The sequence below is a fragment of the Chanodichthys erythropterus genome, chromosome 24 (genome assembly GCF_024489055.1).
Source record: "Chanodichthys erythropterus isolate Z2021 chromosome 24, ASM2448905v1, whole genome shotgun sequence".
Taxonomy (NCBI): Eukaryota; Metazoa; Chordata; class Actinopteri; order Cypriniformes; family Xenocyprididae; genus Chanodichthys; species Chanodichthys erythropterus.
The window spans coordinates 31,693,874-31,714,619 of record NC_090244.1 but is presented as its reverse complement, the minus strand read 5'-3'; the positions used below and the strand labels follow the sequence as shown (position 1 = coordinate 31,714,619).

The following is a 20,746-nucleotide window of genomic DNA, read 5'->3' as shown; positions in this document are numbered from 1 at the left end:
CTCATCCAGCCAGTCCAGCTCCAGGCCAAGGAAGGACCTCCTGACCACTCCAGAGTAAAACTCAGCTGCGTGTCGACGCTGATGTCCTGCAGCGCTGTGAGGAGGATGACGTCGCGGTCCGCTCCGTTCAGCTTCAGCACGCAGTGGAAGGGCTCCAGGTTGGGCCTCGTGGAGGAGCGTTTGATCCTTCTGTCCACAGTGTCCGTGTCGGGGTGGCACTCGCAGGGGACGGTGTGAGCGTCGACGCACAGGTCTCTCTGTCCGGCTCTGAAGAAGAACAGGTTCCTGACCCGGCCATGAAGGCCCTGAATCATGGCCATCCCTTCGGCTGCTGGGATCACCTTCCCGTGGTAGTCACACACGATGTCACCTTTGGAAATCGGTCGGGTCGCAACCACTCCTGCGGTGAAGAGAGCATCACATGGAGTTAGTGAACGCAGCAGAGGAAAACTTCAGGTCCTGGTGCAGCTGAACTGAACGTTTGAGTGAAGTCATCACTTCTTACCTAGACCTTCCTCGGCACCGAAGTCTTTGATGGCCAGGCCTGTCCAGGTCTGCTCCGACACACATTTTATGATGACCTCATTGGTCTCAACGGTGCCGCTGGGAGGCGGTCTCCACAAGCGCTCGATCTCTTCAGGCTTGGGATGGTTGGTCTTCCACCCCTCCTGCGCGATCAGCCTCGCCACCTTTGCGGCCGAAGGCTTGCGGTGTGAAGCGTGCTGAAAGACGATCACAGGACTTTACTCGTGCCCGTCACTCGTTTGTGTCAATGAGTTCATCAACGCATTAATATCAGTCACTTACACAGCAGGTACTCCTCTCTCTGGGCGTACTGGGTGGCCCGCCACTTGTAAAAGACGCGGTCTTGGGGAAAGCCTGAATCGACCCGCTGTCTTTTGGTGGGAGGCTGGCCCTCCAGAGACACGGGGAATCTGGTCACGAAAGCGCAGAAATCTCTCCACGAGCTGGAAACAGCCGTGCCGGTTCAGCTAGGAAGGAGCTGTCGTCTGAAGAAGTGCTGATCAAGAGAGGAAAACAGTTTAAAACATGAGCTCAGTTCAGCTGGACACATCACTGGATGAAGAGACGTACCCAGCCAGCGAGTCCAGCTGCTCCGCTGCGTCCACCACATCCTGCGGCGTCCTGTCCCGCTGGGCCGCGCCGGCGCTATGGGCCAGGTACCGGTTCACAGCCTCCTGTTGTGGTGCCGGGAGCTTCTGCGCCGCCTTCCCAGCAGCCCTCCTCACGTCCTGGCTCGTGAAAGGGGCCAGCTTATAACTGCAGGAACAAACACGACATGTGACTATGCCCGACAGGTGCAACGACACACGTGAGCGCGTGGATCTGTGTAGGTACGTACATCTCGTGTAGCCGGTTCATGTCCTGGGACACACTATGGACTGTATCGCTGGACGATGAAACAAAAACCCCGGCAGAATTTCTCCAGCCCGATGTTCTTAGGCCGGATCTGCCTGAAGTAGAGCTGCAGAACCTGTGGAAGAGACCGGAGAGTCACTGACTGTCAAACACTGGCGCAAGAGATCTGCGGTTTGAGTCGAACTGACACTTAAAGCTTCCTCCTCTTTCGTCAGGGCGATCTGTACACTGGCAGTTTTCTCTCTCCTCACGCCGATCACCACCCTGCCACCCCGAGAGACCCGCTCCACCCAGTCTGCGTCCTGGAAAACATTGAGAAAGTGTCATTTACTGATGCATCCCTGTGCAAATATCACAGCAAACCAAGTGTGAACTCACTGATATAGCTGCACGATAAGCTGGTCCAACATCAGCGTCAGACCAGCTGCAATTAGCATTTTTTAAAAACTTTAAAAAGTATAATGTTTGACCACAAGGTGGCGCCTCAAAACCTATTGTGTGCCTTCAGAGCATGGTGCCGATGACACATCCTGAGTTTCGTAATGGTAAATCAGTGCATTCATATGATACAGCATTTCATATCATAATACTGTATTGTATTTAATGGAAATTTCATGTTTTGTTCTATTATAGCGCCACCAACAGGCACACTTTTTTTATTGTGTGTCCTCAGAGTGTGTCCTCATACATGTGTGTGTCACATCTGGTGAAAATCTCTCACTTCATTTCGGAGTTATAGACATTTATATGTATAAAATAAAAAAAAGTGACCCATGGATGGCTTTGATTGGATTTTCTGCCACTTCCTCTCAAAACTGACATTTGTGCATTAGCATATTGTTAACGAACTATGGTTTTGTGTTTCCTACGGTGGTTTCATCTCGGACTAACAGTTTTGAATATATTCAGCAAGCTCTAAATCACAATGTTGCACAAACCATAAGCTGAAACCTAACGTGTTTGGCATCGTTGGACTCATCAAGGATTCGGGAGTCGAAGGAGATGACTCCCATGAAAATAAGCATGTGAATATTTGATTTTACCACTTGAATCTTCCCATGCTCCTTCAGGGCACTGTGCTCATGACCCATACTGAGTTTCATAATACACTAATGCATTCATACAGCATTTTAGCACAAAATTCAAAATGGCCAATATGGGGAAAATTGGAAATCAATCGACTCGGCATGATACAACAAATCTAACTTGTGATTTTTGGACAAATTGTTCAGAAGTTATAATCAAAAATAGTCATTTTTAATAACTCCAGAGCAGTAGGTGGCACTGCGCTGAAACCGCATTTAACCTCAGGTCATGCTTGTACTGACATGGACCAGGTTTGATTTGAAAACAATGAAGCACTGAGGAGGTACAGGAGATACAGCCTTATTTATGTTTTAGCAAGCGCTTCATTCAATTTGTTTGCACGTTTTTCATAAACAGTTTGACAAATCAGCTTGAATTCCATTACTTTTTGTCGACATGTTCTGAAGATGATCTGGTTCAGCGTTCATGAAAATCAACAGGAGGAGGAGTTTAGGAATCAGAGGGAAAATAATTTTGTTTCTAGCCCTTATGGTTCAAAAATTATTAGCATAAATGTGACACTTTGGACACCTGGTGGCGCTAGAGGAACTAAGTTAGAGACTCCAAACTTCCTAACTTTCCCATAAGCGGCTCTATGGGCTGCTGTAGACTTCCAGAGCGTGAGAAACATCATAATTCAGTGCTTGACCTCGAGAAACAGATGAACTTACAGTCAGTCCTTCTACAGCTCCGGGACGCTGCATGTGACGGTACACCAGGAGCGCCTCGCAGTAATACCGGTAGAGCGTCATGTCTGTGTTTGAAAGCACCTTCCCTCCCACCAGATCCCCGTGGAGCCGGAGGAAGTCCAGCTTTGCCACCTGCAGGATCTGCTGGCAGTCTTTGATGCCGGGAGCGTCCTCAGCACACCGTCTGTGTTCGGGTTAAACAGACGAGAGGTTATTGAAGACAACGCTTGTAAATAACCTCAGTACAAGATCAACATGTCATCCTCTAACCTGGAGTCGCAGGTGTTCTCCTCGTTGGTCTTGGATACGGTCTTCCGCAGAGTCCTCAGCATGACAGCGTATCTCCTGCATTTTTTCCGGAGCTGTGGGATTTTTCTCCGCAGATCCCGCCTTGCCGTCAAGTACTCCAAGAACCGTTTAATGCTCTTGACGTAGCTGAGGATGGAGGCTGATCGCACGTCCGCGCGCCGCAGGGTCGTCAGGAGGTCCCGGGTCTCCGTGCTCTTGGAGAGGAAGTCCAGAGACAGCTTACTCCCGGTGGGCTGCATGTACCGCAGGAAACGGGACACGCTGTCAACCTGTGAAGAAGGACGGAGAGAATGAATGTCTGCATGAAGACCAAGAAAAACACAGAAGACTCTGAAAAGAGATCTTACCTCCTGCTGAACATTGGGCACCTTCAGTGTCTTCATCAGGAACTCTTTAAATCCCACCAGGAACTTGGTTTTCACAGGGAACCTGCGATGCAGACCGGCCTCCCTCATCTTTATCCTCTCAGACGAGAGTGTGGTTGGAGGATCTCTGGAGGATGTGACGGTGGTGGCAGCAGCATCATCTTCAGGCTCCAGGACCATCTCTGACTCCTGCGGCAGGTTCAAGATGAAGAACCCACGCTGAAGAAGCTCCTTGACCAGGGTGATCCGGGAGCGTCTGTGGGGCAGGAGATCACAGAGCTGTCCGTACGTCCAGGTCCTGTTGTTACGGGTCCACTCCTTGCTGGAAGCCTTGGCCTTCTGCAGCTCCTCCACGCACTCCTCGGACGTGCTGGTCTTCATGCACACCCTGGCCAGGTGAACGGAGAGGTTGTCGTGAGGCTTGTAGCACCGCAAGCAGTGCACGATGTGGCGATCCGCAGACCTGAGGAAAAAGGACATGAAATGAAGAGAAGTGATTCAATGAAACTAAACGGGGTCTGCACTGTTAGCACTTCTACTGTGAGAGACTGGAGCGGGTGAGAAAGGGTGTCAATTACTGAACCCCCACAAAAAAAAAAAAAAAACCTAGTTAATATAAAATAAAAACACTGTAACCACAAATTAACCATGGTTTTGCTAAACTAACCATAGATTTGGCCGTGGTTTCTGTAGTAAAATGGTGATTACAAACATTAACCTTTTTTGTTTAAAATTTACCAAAAAATATATAATGATAAAAAAAACACCATAAACCTATTTACCAAAACCTGATTTATCTTATCCTGAATCGCTACAGTATACCTAAAATAAGTGTTTATATTCGGACTATTTTAGTCTGGTTCAGGTCGCACCACTGCGGAGTAGCACAGGTCTGCGTGATTCGTCACAGACATAAACACAGAGAAGTAGTTCCGGCTACAATGTTCTTCCGCAAGACGCATGCAGTTCTGTTTATTAATCGCTAGATCGCCAAAAGTTAATTCGTCAAAAAAAGGTCACATGTACTTAAAATCTATATTAAAGCTCCGTTCACATATATATATATATATATATATATATATATATATATATATATATATATATATATATATATATATAATAATATATAGCGCTCAAGTTAAAATCAGTGCAGCTTTTCTCCAGTCCACTGCGCGCGCGTCGCGTTTGTCAGAGCAGAAACGCTTGTTTTTCTGTGAACGCGCATACAGCGCGACGCGTCACATGCGAGACCAGATGCAGAGGAAAGAGAAAAGTGGCCAGCTTCGACTACTGAAACTTTAAAAACTCAGTTAAAACATTGTTAACATTTTTTTATTATTATATAATCAAACTTGCTTTGTCATAAACTCTACATATAACGTCAGATAAAACCCTCATTCAGATGCGACCACCATATATTAAACTGTTTATTCTTGGATAGATTAATTCTCAAACGCAGAACACATCCTCTGAAGGAAAGGCAACACAAGCTCACCTCATCTCGGTTAGTTCAGGCATTGTGACAGCAGGAGAGTCTCTGATAAAGGAGAAAAGTTTGTGTTTGGATGAATGAAAGCGTGAGAGCAGTGTTCCTCCTCTTCTTCTCTGTTTCAGGGCAGTTATCAGTCAGCTTGTAGGCGCATTACCGCCCTCTTCTGCTCCGGAGTGTGGCTCAGATCACAATGACCTCACCTCCTGTATTTGTGTTCGTTTGTGCAGGTGTGGGCGGGGTCAGCTCACCTGCAGTGATGTCACCGAAGCTGAGCCAATAAGAAGAGCCAAAGGCGTGGCCAGACAAGTCTTGCTACTCTCTTAACATTAAGCTGTATATATTTATACAATACCATTCAAAAGTTTGGGATCAGTATATGATTTCTAAATGTTTTTCATGTTGTGCTCACCAAGGAATATATAATGAAATATTATTACAATTCAAAATAGCTGTTGTGAATATATAATAAAGTGTAATTTATTCCTGTGATCAAAGCTGAATTTTCAGCATCATTACTCCAGTCTTCAGTGTCACATGATCCTTCAGAAATCAATCTGATATGATGATTTGATGATCAAGAAACATTTATGATTATTATCAATATAATCAAATAAATATAATTTATTATTATTATTTTATTTTTACTTTGAAAGAGTTTTTGCTGAAATTTTTTTTGTGGAAATAATGCAGTAATGCATTCAAACATCTGTGGTAAGATTAAAGAGAAAGAGAGAGAGAAATTAATATTTTTATTAATCAAGGATGCATTAAACTGATCATGTGACACTGAAGACTGGAGTAACGATGCTGAAAATTCAGCTTTGATCACAGGAATAAATTACACTTTACTATATATTCACATAGAAAACAGCTGATTTACACTGGATCAATATTTCACTGTTTTACAGTATTTTTGATAAAATAAGTGCAGTCTTGGTGAGCAGAAGAGACTCTTTCAAAAGCAAAAGCATAATCCTACTGAATGATAAATCACCAGATCTTGGTAATCAGGTTCACACATTATTTTCTTGTGTTGTTGTCCTGAATACTTTATTCACAAGGCTTAAAATGTTTAAAATGTCCATACTTTAGTTTGACTGTAAGTAGTTTGGGTTATTTTGGTCATGGTGATCACAGTGTAACATGACAATGAGTGTCTGTGAGTGTGTTAATGTTGATGTGTGTCTCCATTAACACGACACAGTGAGCCGTTACCGCAGTCGCTCAGGTGAGATCTGATGGCCGTAGATGATGGTTCATGAAGTGTTAATGAGGACAAACTCTCTAGATCACGCTCAGTTAACTCAGCACAGTTATAAAGTATTTGTATTGATGTCTCATTATATGCACAGACTGATAAAGTGCATATTTATGATTGATTTATTGTGTGTTTTTGTGTTTGTTCAGGCCTGTTCTACACACTGTTTCTCTATTAAAACTCTAAAAGTGCACCGGATTTATCTCAGTAGTGTTCACTGCGCAGTGCACTAGTCTGTGTTTGTCAAGTTTTGTGCGTCATCTGAGGCCAAAGTTTGATTCTGACAGAAGAGAATATAATGATTGGAAGTTCGAGGTTTGTGCAAGAGAAAATGCTGAATTGTTTCAAGAATTGTGAAAAACTGCAGTGACTAGACTAAAAGTGTAACATTATCTTAAAGACAACTGAAAGTATTGTTTAATAGTTCGGTCAGTTAGGCCAGAATAGACAGATGTGAGTATCTTTCTCAGGAGTAATCAGTCTTAAATCTAGACTGCGTGATCACGTGGTGTTCAAAAGTGTGGCGAGATCAACCTGAGATATGTGTGTGTCCATATGAAGAGTTTTGACCACAACCTTTCTGACTCTTCCTCAAGTATCCAGGACATCTTGACATATTTATTACAGCAAAAAGGGTACTAAAGCAAACATATAATCACTGGGTTTCCGTCCTCCTCAAGATCTTCTGAGAACACTTCTGTTGACCCTTATACAACTTCCAGCTTCCCTGGTTTCACATCCCTCATCCTTCTGGATCTCGTTCAGAGTGTAATTTATGGCAGTAAGAAGTGAAACGACAGCGAAGCAGAAGGGTTTCAGTTCCCGAGAGTGAACTTCATGATGAACTGAAGGGAAAGAGTGTGTTTGCTGTGATGGATCAGCAGTCATTAGGGTGACCCGCTTCATCATCGCTGATCTGCGTTTGCTTGAATCGTTTAAAGGTAAGTGTTCAAACAATCAAACAAAACTCATTAAATCCTTGTAAAAGATGAGGCACTCTAACCTTATTCAGACAAGTTCATCTGAATCAATTCATTTCTCTTTGTGTAACTGTTCTTTTACACACATTTCAAATAATCTGAGCTTCTCTGAAAATAACTGCTCTGTTTGAGAGAGATTTCAGTCAGGACAGTTTCTTTCTGAAGAAATAAGGCTCTAGTTTGTTTAAGTATGCGCAAACAACGTGTTTATACTATTTAAAACCTAAACACAAGAGACATACATGTTACTTCACTTGACTTGTATTCAAAGTCACCAGATATTTCATATATGCCCAACAGTTCATTTTTAATTTAGGGTGAAAAGTATTACAGATTTCCTCACTTCTCATAGTATAGATTCACATAATGACACTTTAAAGGATGTTTTGTGCTGTTCAGTGTGCATTTAGTACATTTTAAAGTGTTTGCTCAATGAAACTGCCTTTCATTCTGTGTTCTCAGCCGAGTCAATTGTTTATTAAGACGTTTAATCCCAAATTTTTCCCAGACATGAAAATATCTAAATGATGTGTCTTTAGTGTCCCCTTGAAATAATCAGTAATTATTTTTTAAAACTTTTTATGGAAAAATTGGTGAAAAGTTTTGTTTTATGGTCGGTCACAACTGTGACCAGTGGGATAATGTGTATACTGAATTAACATATTGCTGCAGTCATCAGAATTATTATATAGCCCAGTTCTTCTCAAAATCCAGCCCATGTATTTACACATTTCATCTCATTACAGTTATCCATAAAAAACCCTTATACAAAATAATACAACCATCAACATATTTCAAAAATGTTACTTTATTGTAACATATATAATAATATTGTTATGTCACATGTCTGTCTGTTTTTGCACCATGCCCTATTTGTCACATGTTCTCCTTTTGTTCTTAGTTTCCTGCCACTTATTTGTATCCGTGGTGTCTATTAGTGTCTTCAGTTCAGCTGTGTCTCATTTATTAGTCTCGTTATCTCATCTGTTTGCTGTCTTTATAAGCCCTCAGTTATGTTGTTACATCACCTTACCATCATTTTGAGTTATTATTAACCTTTTGTGTTATTTGGAAACCTGCTTTATAGCATTTGAACTTTTAGTTTAGTGCAATTTTAACTGTAACTGTCACTGTGGCATTTTTCAGCCTTCCCTGACAACTGAAACTGGAAATCCTGTATTATCCCACTGGTCACTACTGTTTCCATCACCATGATTACTCATTCTATGACCACATTCAACAAAACTGAATAATTGTGAATTCATATATTAATATAGACACCTTAAAGATAATGAGTACCAGAAATCTTGGAGCCCTTCATATGACATGCAGGAACAAAAATAGTAGGGTAAATCATGCACAAGACAAAATAGTTAATCATGCACACAATTTAACAAATTGATGGAACAAATTCCATCAATTTAGAGCCAGGAGGTGGAGACGGGTAGGTTAAGGTATATGTAAAGTGGGAGGAGTTGGATTTAGAACCAGGGGGTGGAGATGGGTAGGTTTAGAGCCAGGGGGCAGAAACCGGTGGTTTAGAGCCAGGGGGCAGAGATGGGTAGATTTAGAGCCAGGGGGTGAAGACGGGTAGGTTTAGAGCCAGGGGGCAGAAACAGGTGGGTTTAGAGCCAGGGGGCAGAGATGGGTAGATTTAGAGCCAGGGGGCAGAAACGGGTGGGTTTAGAGCCAGGGGGCAGAGATGGGTAGATTTAGAGCCAGGGGGCAGAAACAGGTGGGTTTAGAACCAGGGGGAGGGGAGATGGGTAGGTTTAGAGCCAGGGGGCAGAAACCGGTGGTTTAGAGCCAGGGGGCAGAGATGGGTAGATTTAGAGCCAGGGGGTGAAGACGGGTAGGTTTAGAGCCAGGGGGCAGAAACAGGTGGGTTTAGAGCCAGGGGGCAGAGATGGGTAGATTTAGAGCCAGGGGCGGAAAAGGGTGGGTTTAGAGCCAGGGGGCAGAGATGGGTAGGTTTAGAGCCAGGGGGCAGAGATGGGTAGGTTTAGAGCCAGGGGGCAGAAACAGGTGGGTTTAGAGCCAGGGGGCAGAGATGGGTAGATTTAGAGCCAGGGGGCAGAAAAGGGTGGGTTTAGAGCCAGGGGGCAGAGAAGGGTAGATTTAGAGCCAGGGGGCAGAAACGGGTGGGTTTAGAGCCAGGGGGCAGAGATGGGTAGATTTAGAGGCAGGGGGCGGAAACGGGTAGGTTTAGAGCCAGGGGGCGGAAACGGGTGGTTTTAGAGTATAAGTAATGAGATGAAATGTGTAAATGCATGGGCTGGATTTTGAGAAGAACTGGGCTATATAATAATTCTGATGACTGCAGCAATATGTTAATTCAGTATACACATTATCCCACTGGTCACAGTTGTGACTGACCATAAAACAAAACTTTTCACACAATTTTTCCATAAAAAGTTTTAAAAAATAATTACTTATGGAAAAAAATGCAACTGAGGTTGCAATGAAATTAACTAAGGAAATACAAAAGGTTGTTGAATGGCTAAATAATTCCTGTTTGACTCTAAATGTTGAAAAGACTGTAACCATGTTTTTTACAAACAGGAGCAAACTCAGGGACTGTCCTGAAATCTCAGTAAATGGGCAAAAAATCAAAAATGTGGATGAATTCAAATATTTAGGGGTTACCCTTGATAATACTCTTAGTTTTAAAAATCATGTTAAAAAGCTGAGTAACACACTGAAATTTAATCTTATAAACTACAGACACATAAGAAACTCACTTACTGTTGAAGCATCATATACATATTTAAATGCAATGATTCTCCCACATTTTCTCTATTGTATGACAAGTTGGTCTCAGGCATGTAAAACGGCCCTAAAACCACTTGAATCATTATATAAAAGTGCCCTTAAGATTCACGACAAAAAAACACGGCAGTATCATCACTGTCAGATACTCACTAAATATAGTATTTTAAATTTTGAAAATCTAATAATGCACACAAATGTATGCTTATTGTTTAAAATTATTCATAATGCTACTGCTCCTCCTTTGAAAAAAATGGTTACACTCTGCTCAGAAAAAACAACAAGAGCTACCCGATCAGTTACCAGGGGAGAATGCTGTATTCCTAAACGCAGGACTTCTTTTGGTAAATCATCTTTCTCTTTTATTGCCATAAATCAATGGAACGCACTTCCAACAGAGCTGATTACATGTACGGATTTTAAAACATTCTCATGTCGCACAAAACATTGGATGCTGTCACAGCAAACTTGTAGACATTTGTGAATGTATGTGTGAGTGTGTGTGATGGGGACTTATTTACAAAAGATGGAGGGAGGGGGGTAATTTGTTTTTAATGATGTGGAAATGTGTGTATTCATAATTTTTGAAATTGATGTTTTGTATAACTGTGATTTTAGTAACTGTTCATTTAATTATGTTTTATTTACCTGCCCAGGGGGAGCCAGGGGAGGAGATGGGTAGGTTTAGAGCCAGGGGGCGGAGATGGGGAGGTTTAGAGCCAGGGGCGGAAACGGGTGGGTTTAGAGCCAGGGGGCAGATAATGGTAGTTTTAGAGCCTGGGGGAGGAGACGGGGAGGTTCAGAGCCAGGGGCGGAAACAGGTGGGTTTAGAGCCAGAGGGAGGAGACAGGTAGATTTAGAGCCAGGGGGCAGAGAAGGGTAGGTTTAGAGCCAGGGGGCAGAGAAGGGTAGGTTTAGAGCCAGGGGGAGGAGATGGGTAGGTTTAGAGCCAGGGGGGCGGAGATGGGGAGGTTTAGAGCCAGGGGGCGGAAACGGATGGGTTTAGAGCCAGGGGGCAGAGATGGGTAGATTTAGAGCCAGGGGGCAGAGATGGGTAGGTTTAGAGCCAGGGGGCGGAAACGGGGAGGTTTAGAGCCAAGGGGAGGAGACGGGGAGGTTCAGAGCCAGGGGGCGGAAACGGGTAGGTTTAGAGCCAGGGGGTGGAAACGGGTGGGTTTAGAGCCAGAGGGAGGAGACAGGTAGATTTAGAGCCAGGGGGCAGAGAAGGGAAGGTTTAGAGCCAGGGGGAGGAGATGGGTAGGTTTAGAGACAGGGGGGGGGGTCGGGGGAGGTTTAGAGCCAGGGGGCGGAAACGGGTGGGTTTAGAGCCAGGGGGCAGAGATGGGTAGATTTAGAGCCAGGGGGCAGAGATGGGTAGGTTTAGAGCCAAGGGGCGGAAACGGGGAGGTTTAGAGCCACGGGGAGGAGACGGGGAGGTTCAGAGCCAGGGGGCGGACACGGGTAGGTTTAGAGCCAGGGGGCGGACACGGGTGGGTTTAGAGCCAGGGGCGGAAACGGGTGGGTTTAGAGCCAGGGGCGGAAACGGGTGGGTTTAGAGCCAGGGGGAGGAGATGGGGAGGTTTAGAGCCAGGGGGAGGAGACGGGGAGGTTCAGAGCCAGGGGGCGGAAACGGGTGGGTTTAGAGCCAGAGGGAGGAGACAGGTAGATTTAGAGCCAGGGAGCAGAGAAGGGTAGGTTTAAAGCCAGGGGGAGGAGACGGGTAGTTTTAGAGCCAGGGGGCAGAGAAGGGTAGGTTTAGAGCCAGGGGGCGGAGATGGGGAGGTTTAGAGCCAGGGGGCGGAGACAAGGAGGTTTAGGGATATGTAAAGTGGGTGGAGTTGGAACTTGTGTTCTGCAGTGAGGACCATCTCCAATTTAGCAAATCGAGGTAACAAAATAATAAATCGTGCTCACAATTTAGCAAATCGAGGGAATGAATTAGTTAATCGTCTGCACAATTTACTTAACTTCCTTGCATATCATGTGCGGGGCTCTGTAGTTAACATACTTTATTAACCTTTTATTTTAAAGCTTTGCTGCAGCCATCATCTACTGATGGTGCAAACACGAATTAAACTGCTCTGGTCATGTGACCATTTGCACTAACCATGAGAAACTGCACATATTTCATTGAGACCCTTTATTGCACTAAAAAAACAGTTTTAGCTTCATAAATGAAAACTTTCTTTTCGGTCACTGTTGTGATCGGTGGGATTAAATGGGTTACCCATGCATCACTGACACTGTGCGTAACACCGTCATCACTGCACTTACTCTGGTCTTCTCTTTCTTAGGAAAACTGAAGAGAAGAAAATGTCAAGAATTCCACCTGGATGATTTACTCATTTAAGTGATTAATAACAGGATAAATCTCAAAATGTGGAAGATAGAGGCTGGTTTGTGCTTCATTGGTTTGACTATAAGGCTGCTTCACTGCTGTGTTTTCATGAATCTGGTCAATGGATACTCAGTAAAGAACTGTACCGTCAGAGGGTCTTTGCAATATGCACAAAACATAAATGTGTTCTGTAATAAGAGGAACCTGCATTTTATACCAAGGAATATACCAGACAAAGCCACATATCTGGATGTTTCTGACAATGTCATACAGCAGATACACCAGGAGTATTTCTCTCATCTGTCTAATCTTAAAAGTTTTATTGCACTACACAACAGGATCCGGGAAGTGGAGGACGGAGCGTTCAGCAGTTTGGTGGCTTTGCAGGAGTTGAATCTGGCCTTCAACAAACTGATAGACATCTCTGGAGGAATGTTTCAGGATCTGAGAAATCTCACTGTGTTGCATCTAAATGACAACTTGATCGCAAATATCAGCATCTCTGCATTTTCACCCCTGATCAGTTTAAGAAAAGTAAATCTGTCCAGAAATCATCTGAAGCAAATAAGCAAAGTTCAGCCACTCTTTTCATTACCTCAATTACAGGAAGTGCACATTGGGAGCAATAACTTCAGCTCTTTTCAGACCTCGGAGGTGTCCAACATATCTTTGAGACTGAAAGTGCTGGATTTATTTCAGAATCCTTTGGAAGTGTTCAGTGTCACTGCCGATATTTTCCCTCGCCTGGATAATTTGAGCTTGGCTTTTATTGCTAAAAACATGACATGGGATGTGCAGGACAGAAGCTATCTTCAAAGCGTGCGACATCTGAATCTAAGTGGAATACAGCTGCCCGTGGAGAAGATCACAGATCTCCTGCAGACCTTCAACTCTTCTCTGGCCAGCCTGAGGCTACACTCTCTGGGGGATGTAAAGGTGAAAGCTTTGATGAGGAACGTCTGTCTGATTTCTTCTCTGAGATTTCTGGGCTTGCAGAGGAACAACATTACATCCATATCCAAAGATGAGATGCAGTTCTGCACACAGTTAACCCAGCTGGATCTGTCCAACAACGGATTGAACAGTGTTCCTGCTGTCATCAGCAGCCTGCCAGGTCTTCAGTTTTTGGACCTCACCTTCAACCATATAAAGAGCATAAGTCGTGTTGATTTTGCCAACTTAACCCAATTACGGACCCTCCAGATGTACAGTAATTATATATCTTTTATTGACGACTTTGCTTTTAAAGATCTGAAAGGCTTAGAAACTCTAATGATTGGATCTAACAGACTCGTTCACAATGGATATTTTAAAAAGATCTTCAAAAACTTACGATTTTGGATCTAGCGAATAACAAGCTGGACACGGTCCGTAGGGGAGATTTTGAGTCCTTAAAATCCCTGAAGAATTTGTCTCTTCCAGACAATCAAATCTCTTTTATTGAAGCAGGGTCCTTCGATGGATTGACAAATTTAATTTTCCTGAATTTGCAATCAAACAAGCTCTCTCGGGGTTCAATAAAAGACTCTGTGTTCTCCAGACTCCCAAACCTGAAAACCCTTCTGTTGAACAATAACTATATCTCATATGACAACCAGAAGCCTCTTGATCATCCACCCTTTCAAAATCTGAGAGAGCTAAAGACTCTGCACATTTTTAGCCAAGGTCATAAAGGAATGCGTAATCTGCCCTCAAACCTTTTAAAGGGACTGAAGTCTTTGGAAAAACTTCAAGCAGAGAATCTCAATATAAACTCTTTAGATCCAGACACATTCACTTACACTCCTTATCTGTGGGAACTGGATCTCAGCAGGAATGAACTCCTTTCACTCACTACGAGAATATTTCTGCCCCTCCGGGTCCTCAAGACACTCCACCTGTCCAAAGTTGGCTTGCAATCTTTGGACTTTCTCATTAACGCAAATCTCAGTAAACTGCATCTGTTGCATGTAAGCACGAACGCCTTATCAGTCATTAACGAGACCTTGATCCGGTCTCTGCCGACTCTGATTTACCTTGATCTGCGAGGAAATTATCTCTCGTGTGACTGTACCAACGCCTGGTTCGTCAACTGGACCATCAGCAGCAATGACACTGAAGTCGAGAGTGCTTATGAACTCACGTGCAATTACCCAGACAAAGTCAAAGGACACAAACTCCTGGATCTGGATGTGGATTCATGTAACGTAGATGTGGGGTTCTTCTGCTTCATCTCCACAGCCACACTAGTGTCAATGACCCTTCTCGGCTCTTTTCTCTTTCACTTCCTCAGATGGCAGGTTGTTTATGCCTATTACCTTCTCCTTGCTTTCCTCCATGATAACAAACAGCAGAGAAAGCCCAACGGTCTGCAGTACGATGCTTTTATTTCCTATAATGTTCATGATGAATTGTGGGTAATGAGGGAACTGTTGCCTCAGCTGGAAGGCGAGCAGGGCTGGAAGTTGTGTCTGCACCACAGGGACTTTGAACCAGGCAAACCTATCATGGATAATATTGTTAACGGCATTTATAGTAGTCGCAAAACCATCTGTGTGATTAGCCATCACTACCTGGAGAGTGAGTGGTGTTCCCGAGAGATCCAGGTTGCTAGTTTCCGTCTCTTTGATGAGAAAAAAGACGTTCTCATCCTGGTGTTCCTGGAGCATATTCCGAGTCATCAGCTGTCTCCGTACTACAGGATGAAGAGACTAATCCAGAAGAAGAGCTATCTCAGCTGGCCTGAACCCAGAGAGGACACCAGGGTCTTCTGGCAGAAGCTCAGAGTCGCTCTGGAAAACAAAGACTCCTCAGAAACGGAGCATCCATTGGCTGGGATTTAGGGATCATCTAACTGAACCTAACTGAAGAAAATATTCTGCGACTTTATTTTTATGTATAGCCTTTTCCCACCTTCTTAGACTATGATTGATTATAATGATCTCCTCTTTTACACATTTATTTCTCTTTAAATCAGGGATAACTGAGTTCATATCATTTTTCATTAACACTATATTTTTGTGTTGTTGTTTATGTTCTAAGTTTCTGATTTTCCAGTGGATGCTTCAGTGTTTAAAGTTGCTCTTTATAGTTTTAAATAGTAAGGAGTAATAATTACACAGAAGTGTTTGGATCTTTTCAAGACCAATTCAAAAGTGTGCAGAAAGATTTTGTTCCCCTCTCTTTGGCCGGTCACTCTACACGATCCCAGATGAGGATTAAAGGTCTAAAAGTATATAATGTAAATGTATTTTTTCAATCCTGAATGAAAAGGAGAAAAGATTAGCGTTTTCTCAGGCATCACCATCTTTATTAATGCGCATCTGAATCTCTTATTAATATGAAAGACATGCTCCATTCATTATCCTAAAGGACATTTCTACAAACACAACTTCTCTACAGGGTTATTTCAATAAACTGATCTCAGGGAGTTAGTAACGTATCGCTGTGCATGTAAACGTCTCAGTGTTTCTTACCAACATCTGAAGAATAATCATGTTGAAATAAATAAGGAAATAACCTCTTTCTTCTTTCTGTAGTCTTTGTGTTTACACATTAGGATCAGAGTGTAGTGAACACACACTCACACACACACACACACACACACACACACACACACACACACACACACACACACACACACACACACAGTGCGGGAATGAATGGTCATAGAGGGAGGGCATCTGAACTCTACGGCACCTTTAATGTCATGTCATGTTGTTATATGATGTTGTTCTTTGTGTTTATATGATCGTGACACACTCTTGTTCACTGACAACAACAAACACTGACGCTCCTGAATGGATGACGCCGGTGTCGTGCCGAAAACTGACTGCCGTCTGCGGGAGCGCGCACAGCATGTTTAAAGGGTATCGCCCCTGTTTCTACATGTCTACAACTGATTTTATCATGATCAAACGGCCATAACCTGCAAATACATATAACTCTGTGTCTGTGGTAATATGTCCATGCTAATAGCAAATAAACTTTTTCTGTAACAGATAAATCAAAATTATTAATTGAATTATTTTGCCGTTAATTGCTTAATCGAGCATGATTTTTACATGATTATAGCAGAAGCCTATTTTACTTGCTTTGTGTCAAACAATCCAGTCCTTTCTACCAAGTGAAATACCTTTAAATGGTAAATAAAACCAGACTGTAAAAAAAATATGGACGTAGTGTCCGTGACGTCACCCATAGAGTTCTGAACAGCAGTTTTGACGCGTAAATGAGGCCGCGGCCATCTTAGCTGCACGTGACCGTACGTCACTCCCGAATAACTGAAAATGGGCAAAGAGGCGGGACGAAGTTGGAGCCCATACGACTTGTTGCTGAAACCACGCCCGCCTAGCATATCTATCTTAGATACTATCTAAAATATTAATAAAGATAACAATACCATTAGAAAGTACTAAAGTTTTACTGTCAATCTACGGTGATTTTTAAGATAACGTTATAACGTTAGATGCTCTAACACCAGTAGGCTAATTCATTTGTGGGGTGTGCAAATAACACAAAAAATCAACTGGGACTTCATACCTTTAATGAAAAAGAGATCGCGAGATGAATCCAATCTGTTGCACTTGGGTAAAATGTCCATTTCAAAACATAAAAAACCCCTACTTTTTGTTCATGAAAGCATTAAATCCATGAAATCTTTATATATTATCCATCGTTTGCATTACATATCTAAGGAATGATTTGCTCTCCATCATCGTTCTTCAAGAAAGGATGCAATCTGAGCAGCGTTTATAATGTAAAACTCTATACATACAGTACCAGATATCTGTATAACTCTCAAATGTTCTCTCAAACTAATGAGCACATGTCCAAAGTATAATTTTTCAAAATAGTGCAGCAGTTTAGTCTAGTATCCAAGCAGTGCTGTCGGAGTTGTATATCCTCCTGGTATTGTCATTGTTGTAAATCTCAGGAACAAAACTTTTAGCCAATGCCACGACGATCCAACAACGTGTGTCCCGCATGCGAGCACATGTACACAGACTGACATCTGTCTCGAGTATGCAGCAAGCCATATATTGTATAAAATAATCCAGAAAAAAGGCACAAATACGGCTGAGATGCCAAATTCAGTGGCTGGAATTAACTGAGGTAACATGACGGCTCACAGACAGCAGCGCCAATCCACCTGTCACTCAAGTGACCACGCCCTTAATTATGCAGAACATTAAGGCTTAATATAATTTAAACGGATGAGTTATAAAAAAATTCACCCCCTCAGAGTTGACATGAAAGGCAAAATTAGCAGTATAGACCAAAACTCAATTTGAACCAGAGTGCAAACATGTTTTTTTCTGCAGTAAACTTGGCTGTTTTAACATGGTGGTCAATGAGATTCTGCTCCCTTTTGCAGCCTGTCCCTAGCGGCCAGTCGATGAATCGCAGTTTAAGTTACTTCCGTATTGTCTTCACGAGAAACTGGGGGAGGTTGCCGCTTGAATAAAACCCATAAATTGCAGTTTTACACTTGCTGAAAAGGGATTACAGCATCTATTTATTGAGTAAACTGTTAGTTCCCATCCGGCTCCAGTGCCTGTTCAAAGAGCTGTGCTCCAACGCCTGTTTCGCCGTGAGGTTCATCACGTAGAACTTGTCGGTGGTTCTCATGTCGTGACACATGAATTTCGCCACTTACATGCGGTCGTCCTCCCCGTGAGTGTACTTGGCCTGCAAAAATAAAATAAAGGCAAAGGGGGGTGAGATGGACACGTACCGCCACGCTGAGACAAAAAAGGTGCTCGAGAAAGGGATGCTTACGTGGCTGGCGATCGAGGTCCTCAGGTCCATGAAGGTCAGACAGCCAGGCAGCTTCATTTCCTTCCACACCTCCTGGAAGTAACTGTTCAAGTTTTTGAAGGGGGTTCGGCGTAGAAGTGAAGAAAAAATGTTTGGCCGTCTTCCCCCCCCCGGCAGCTTGTTCCTCAGCGCCAACGCCTGGCCCGCCCGTACTCCTCCTCCAGCAGCGCCACCTGGGCCACCCCGTAGGCCTGATTCGTCTTGTGGCTTTCGATCTGAGAAGAAACGACACAATGCGAGTAATAACACAACCGTGCCGGGTGCGGCTAGAAAAACAACAATCGGGTTAAAAAATGTAAACCGCTCACGTTTATTACGTAGGATTTCTCCGACGTTGATTTCCTCACACCCTCCACCTCCTGGATGATCATATTTTGATATACGCCTGGAGGCGTATGATGGAGGCGAGAAACGGAGAAGTGGCCGTAAAAACGCCACACGTTCTTGGCGGTGGGTGCGCTCTCCAAGGTGGCTGAAACAGACAAACGAGAAAAAACAAAAACAAATTAACATCAGCAACAAAAAACAAAACAAAGGGCCTGTACACGGATTGCTATCGGGGTCCCTGTCGAATAGGTGGCAGGTGGGAGGCCGCCGCCCTTACGCGGACCCCGTAGGATGTCTGTGGATAGAACGAATGTGCGTATATTTACCCAGTAGCTCGGGGATAGCTTGTTTCGAAAGCTCGCAGCTTCCTCCTTGGAGGCCTTCACTGCTGCCTGGTGCGCCACCACGCTCTGAGCATGGACTTTAGGATCTGCCACATCTCCCGCCGAAGCCTGATCAGGACAGTCTTGGTTAGCCTGCATGTCGAAGGAGGGGTTTCAGCCAAGTAATTCATGTACTGGGCCTCGTTCTGGGCATAGTGTTTTATCGTTGTCTCCTTGACATGAGATTGTCTGAGATATGATATCCACCTGCACAGAAAAATGAGAGAAAGAGAGAGAGAGAGAAAGAAAAACAAATCATCAAAAACGGCTCATTCAAAAACAGCAGACTCCAAAATACACCAGTACAACTTCATTAGTTGAAGTCACTCCCGCCTGCTATCTATTCGACGGGGACCCTGTAGGATGTTTGGGGATGCAGCAAGTTTCACAATGACAACAGGGGGTTTCGTTTCATGGCTTTTAACATTCATTACGCTATAATTACACAGCACTAGCAGAAAAACGTTCAAAAATCTCAACGTTTGTACTAGTGGTGGGCCGTTATCGGCGTTAACGTGAGACTCTTATCGGCGATAAAAAATATTGCCGTTAATCTATTCTCAAAGTTGGGTTGGGAGCTGGGTTTATACTACGCAAGCTATGATGACTTTCACCTTGATATTTTAGCTCGGATGTATACCTAGCCGAACTGACCCTTCGCAAAGACCCGCCCCCCTTAGGTACTGTTGCTTTGTCCGACAAGCCATGGCGCCGTCACGCCACACACAGTGATAAATGCATCACGGATCAAAGTGGATAAGTCCCAGCATTCAACCTGTGTAGTTTTTAAGAAATTCAAACAATAAAAACCGTTTTGTGGCTCTTTAATTTGTTGTGACCATGATCGTGACAGATTGCTGTAGCGCCTCAGCTCAAGAGGCTCGTGAACCGATCATCTCTTACTACGAGTCCATTTATGGCATCAAATAAACATCAATGAACATGAGAATCAATCTTGTTTCAAACGCGGAAAGATGTCAATATACACAATTTTTCAAGTTTAACTCCACCGATTTTAATCTTCTAACTCCTGACTGCTTTGTCGGACAAAATGGCGGTTTACTTTTAGTCATTATTTGGGTAGCACACATATTCTGAATGTCTTCGGCAGAATTCAAATGAGCCATTTTAATCTAGATTAATATAGATTAATTCCAAGATTACAGTGAGATTAATCTAGATTAAAAAAATTAATCTATGCTCACCACTAGTTTGTACACAGGTGGCTCTAGCTCCGACCCCCGGCAAGGGCGATTCCCTAATGAGCGGAAGCATAGCGAAGGCAAACTGCTATGCTATGGGCAAATGACTTGTAAGTAAATATATCATAGTAAATGGGGTATATTGTGTTTAATGGGTTAATAAATCAAGGTTTGTGTCGGCCTTTCCTTGTAGGCCGTGGATTCAGGTATAGCGATTAGCCTATTTTGCACGCACTCCACTCCAAACGCAGGCTTTCATTTCAAAATTAATTTCGTTTATTAAAAGCAAAAAGTTTCGTTTCAAAAGCATTTCTAAATTAAGTTCATAATACCAACAAACGGAAATCCAAGCAAAATTAAAGGGGTCAA

At 43.4% G+C, this 20,746-nt stretch overlaps 1 protein-coding gene and 1 pseudogene across 1 annotated transcript; one reads left to right on the top strand and one right to left on the bottom strand.

Moving 5' to 3' along the window:
- Positions 1–1,422: 1,422 nt before the first annotated feature.
- Positions 1,423–5,453, bottom strand: LOC137015199 (uncharacterized). Its single transcript, XM_067379985.1, has 5 exons — positions 5,325–5,453; positions 3,812–4,292; positions 3,426–3,733; positions 3,138–3,339; positions 1,423–1,682 (listed from the first exon to the last, which is right to left on the bottom strand). The coding sequence occupies exons 1-5, from the start codon at positions 5,345–5,347 to the stop codon at positions 1,461–1,463; spliced, it is 1,236 nt and encodes a 411-aa protein (XP_067236086.1). The 5' UTR covers positions 5,348–5,453; the 3' UTR covers positions 1,423–1,460.
- Positions 5,454–7,413: 1,960 nt separating this feature from the next.
- On the top strand, positions 7,414–15,552 carry LOC137014685 (toll-like receptor 13; annotated as a pseudogene).
- The last annotated feature ends 5,194 nt before the right edge of the window (positions 15,553–20,746 follow it).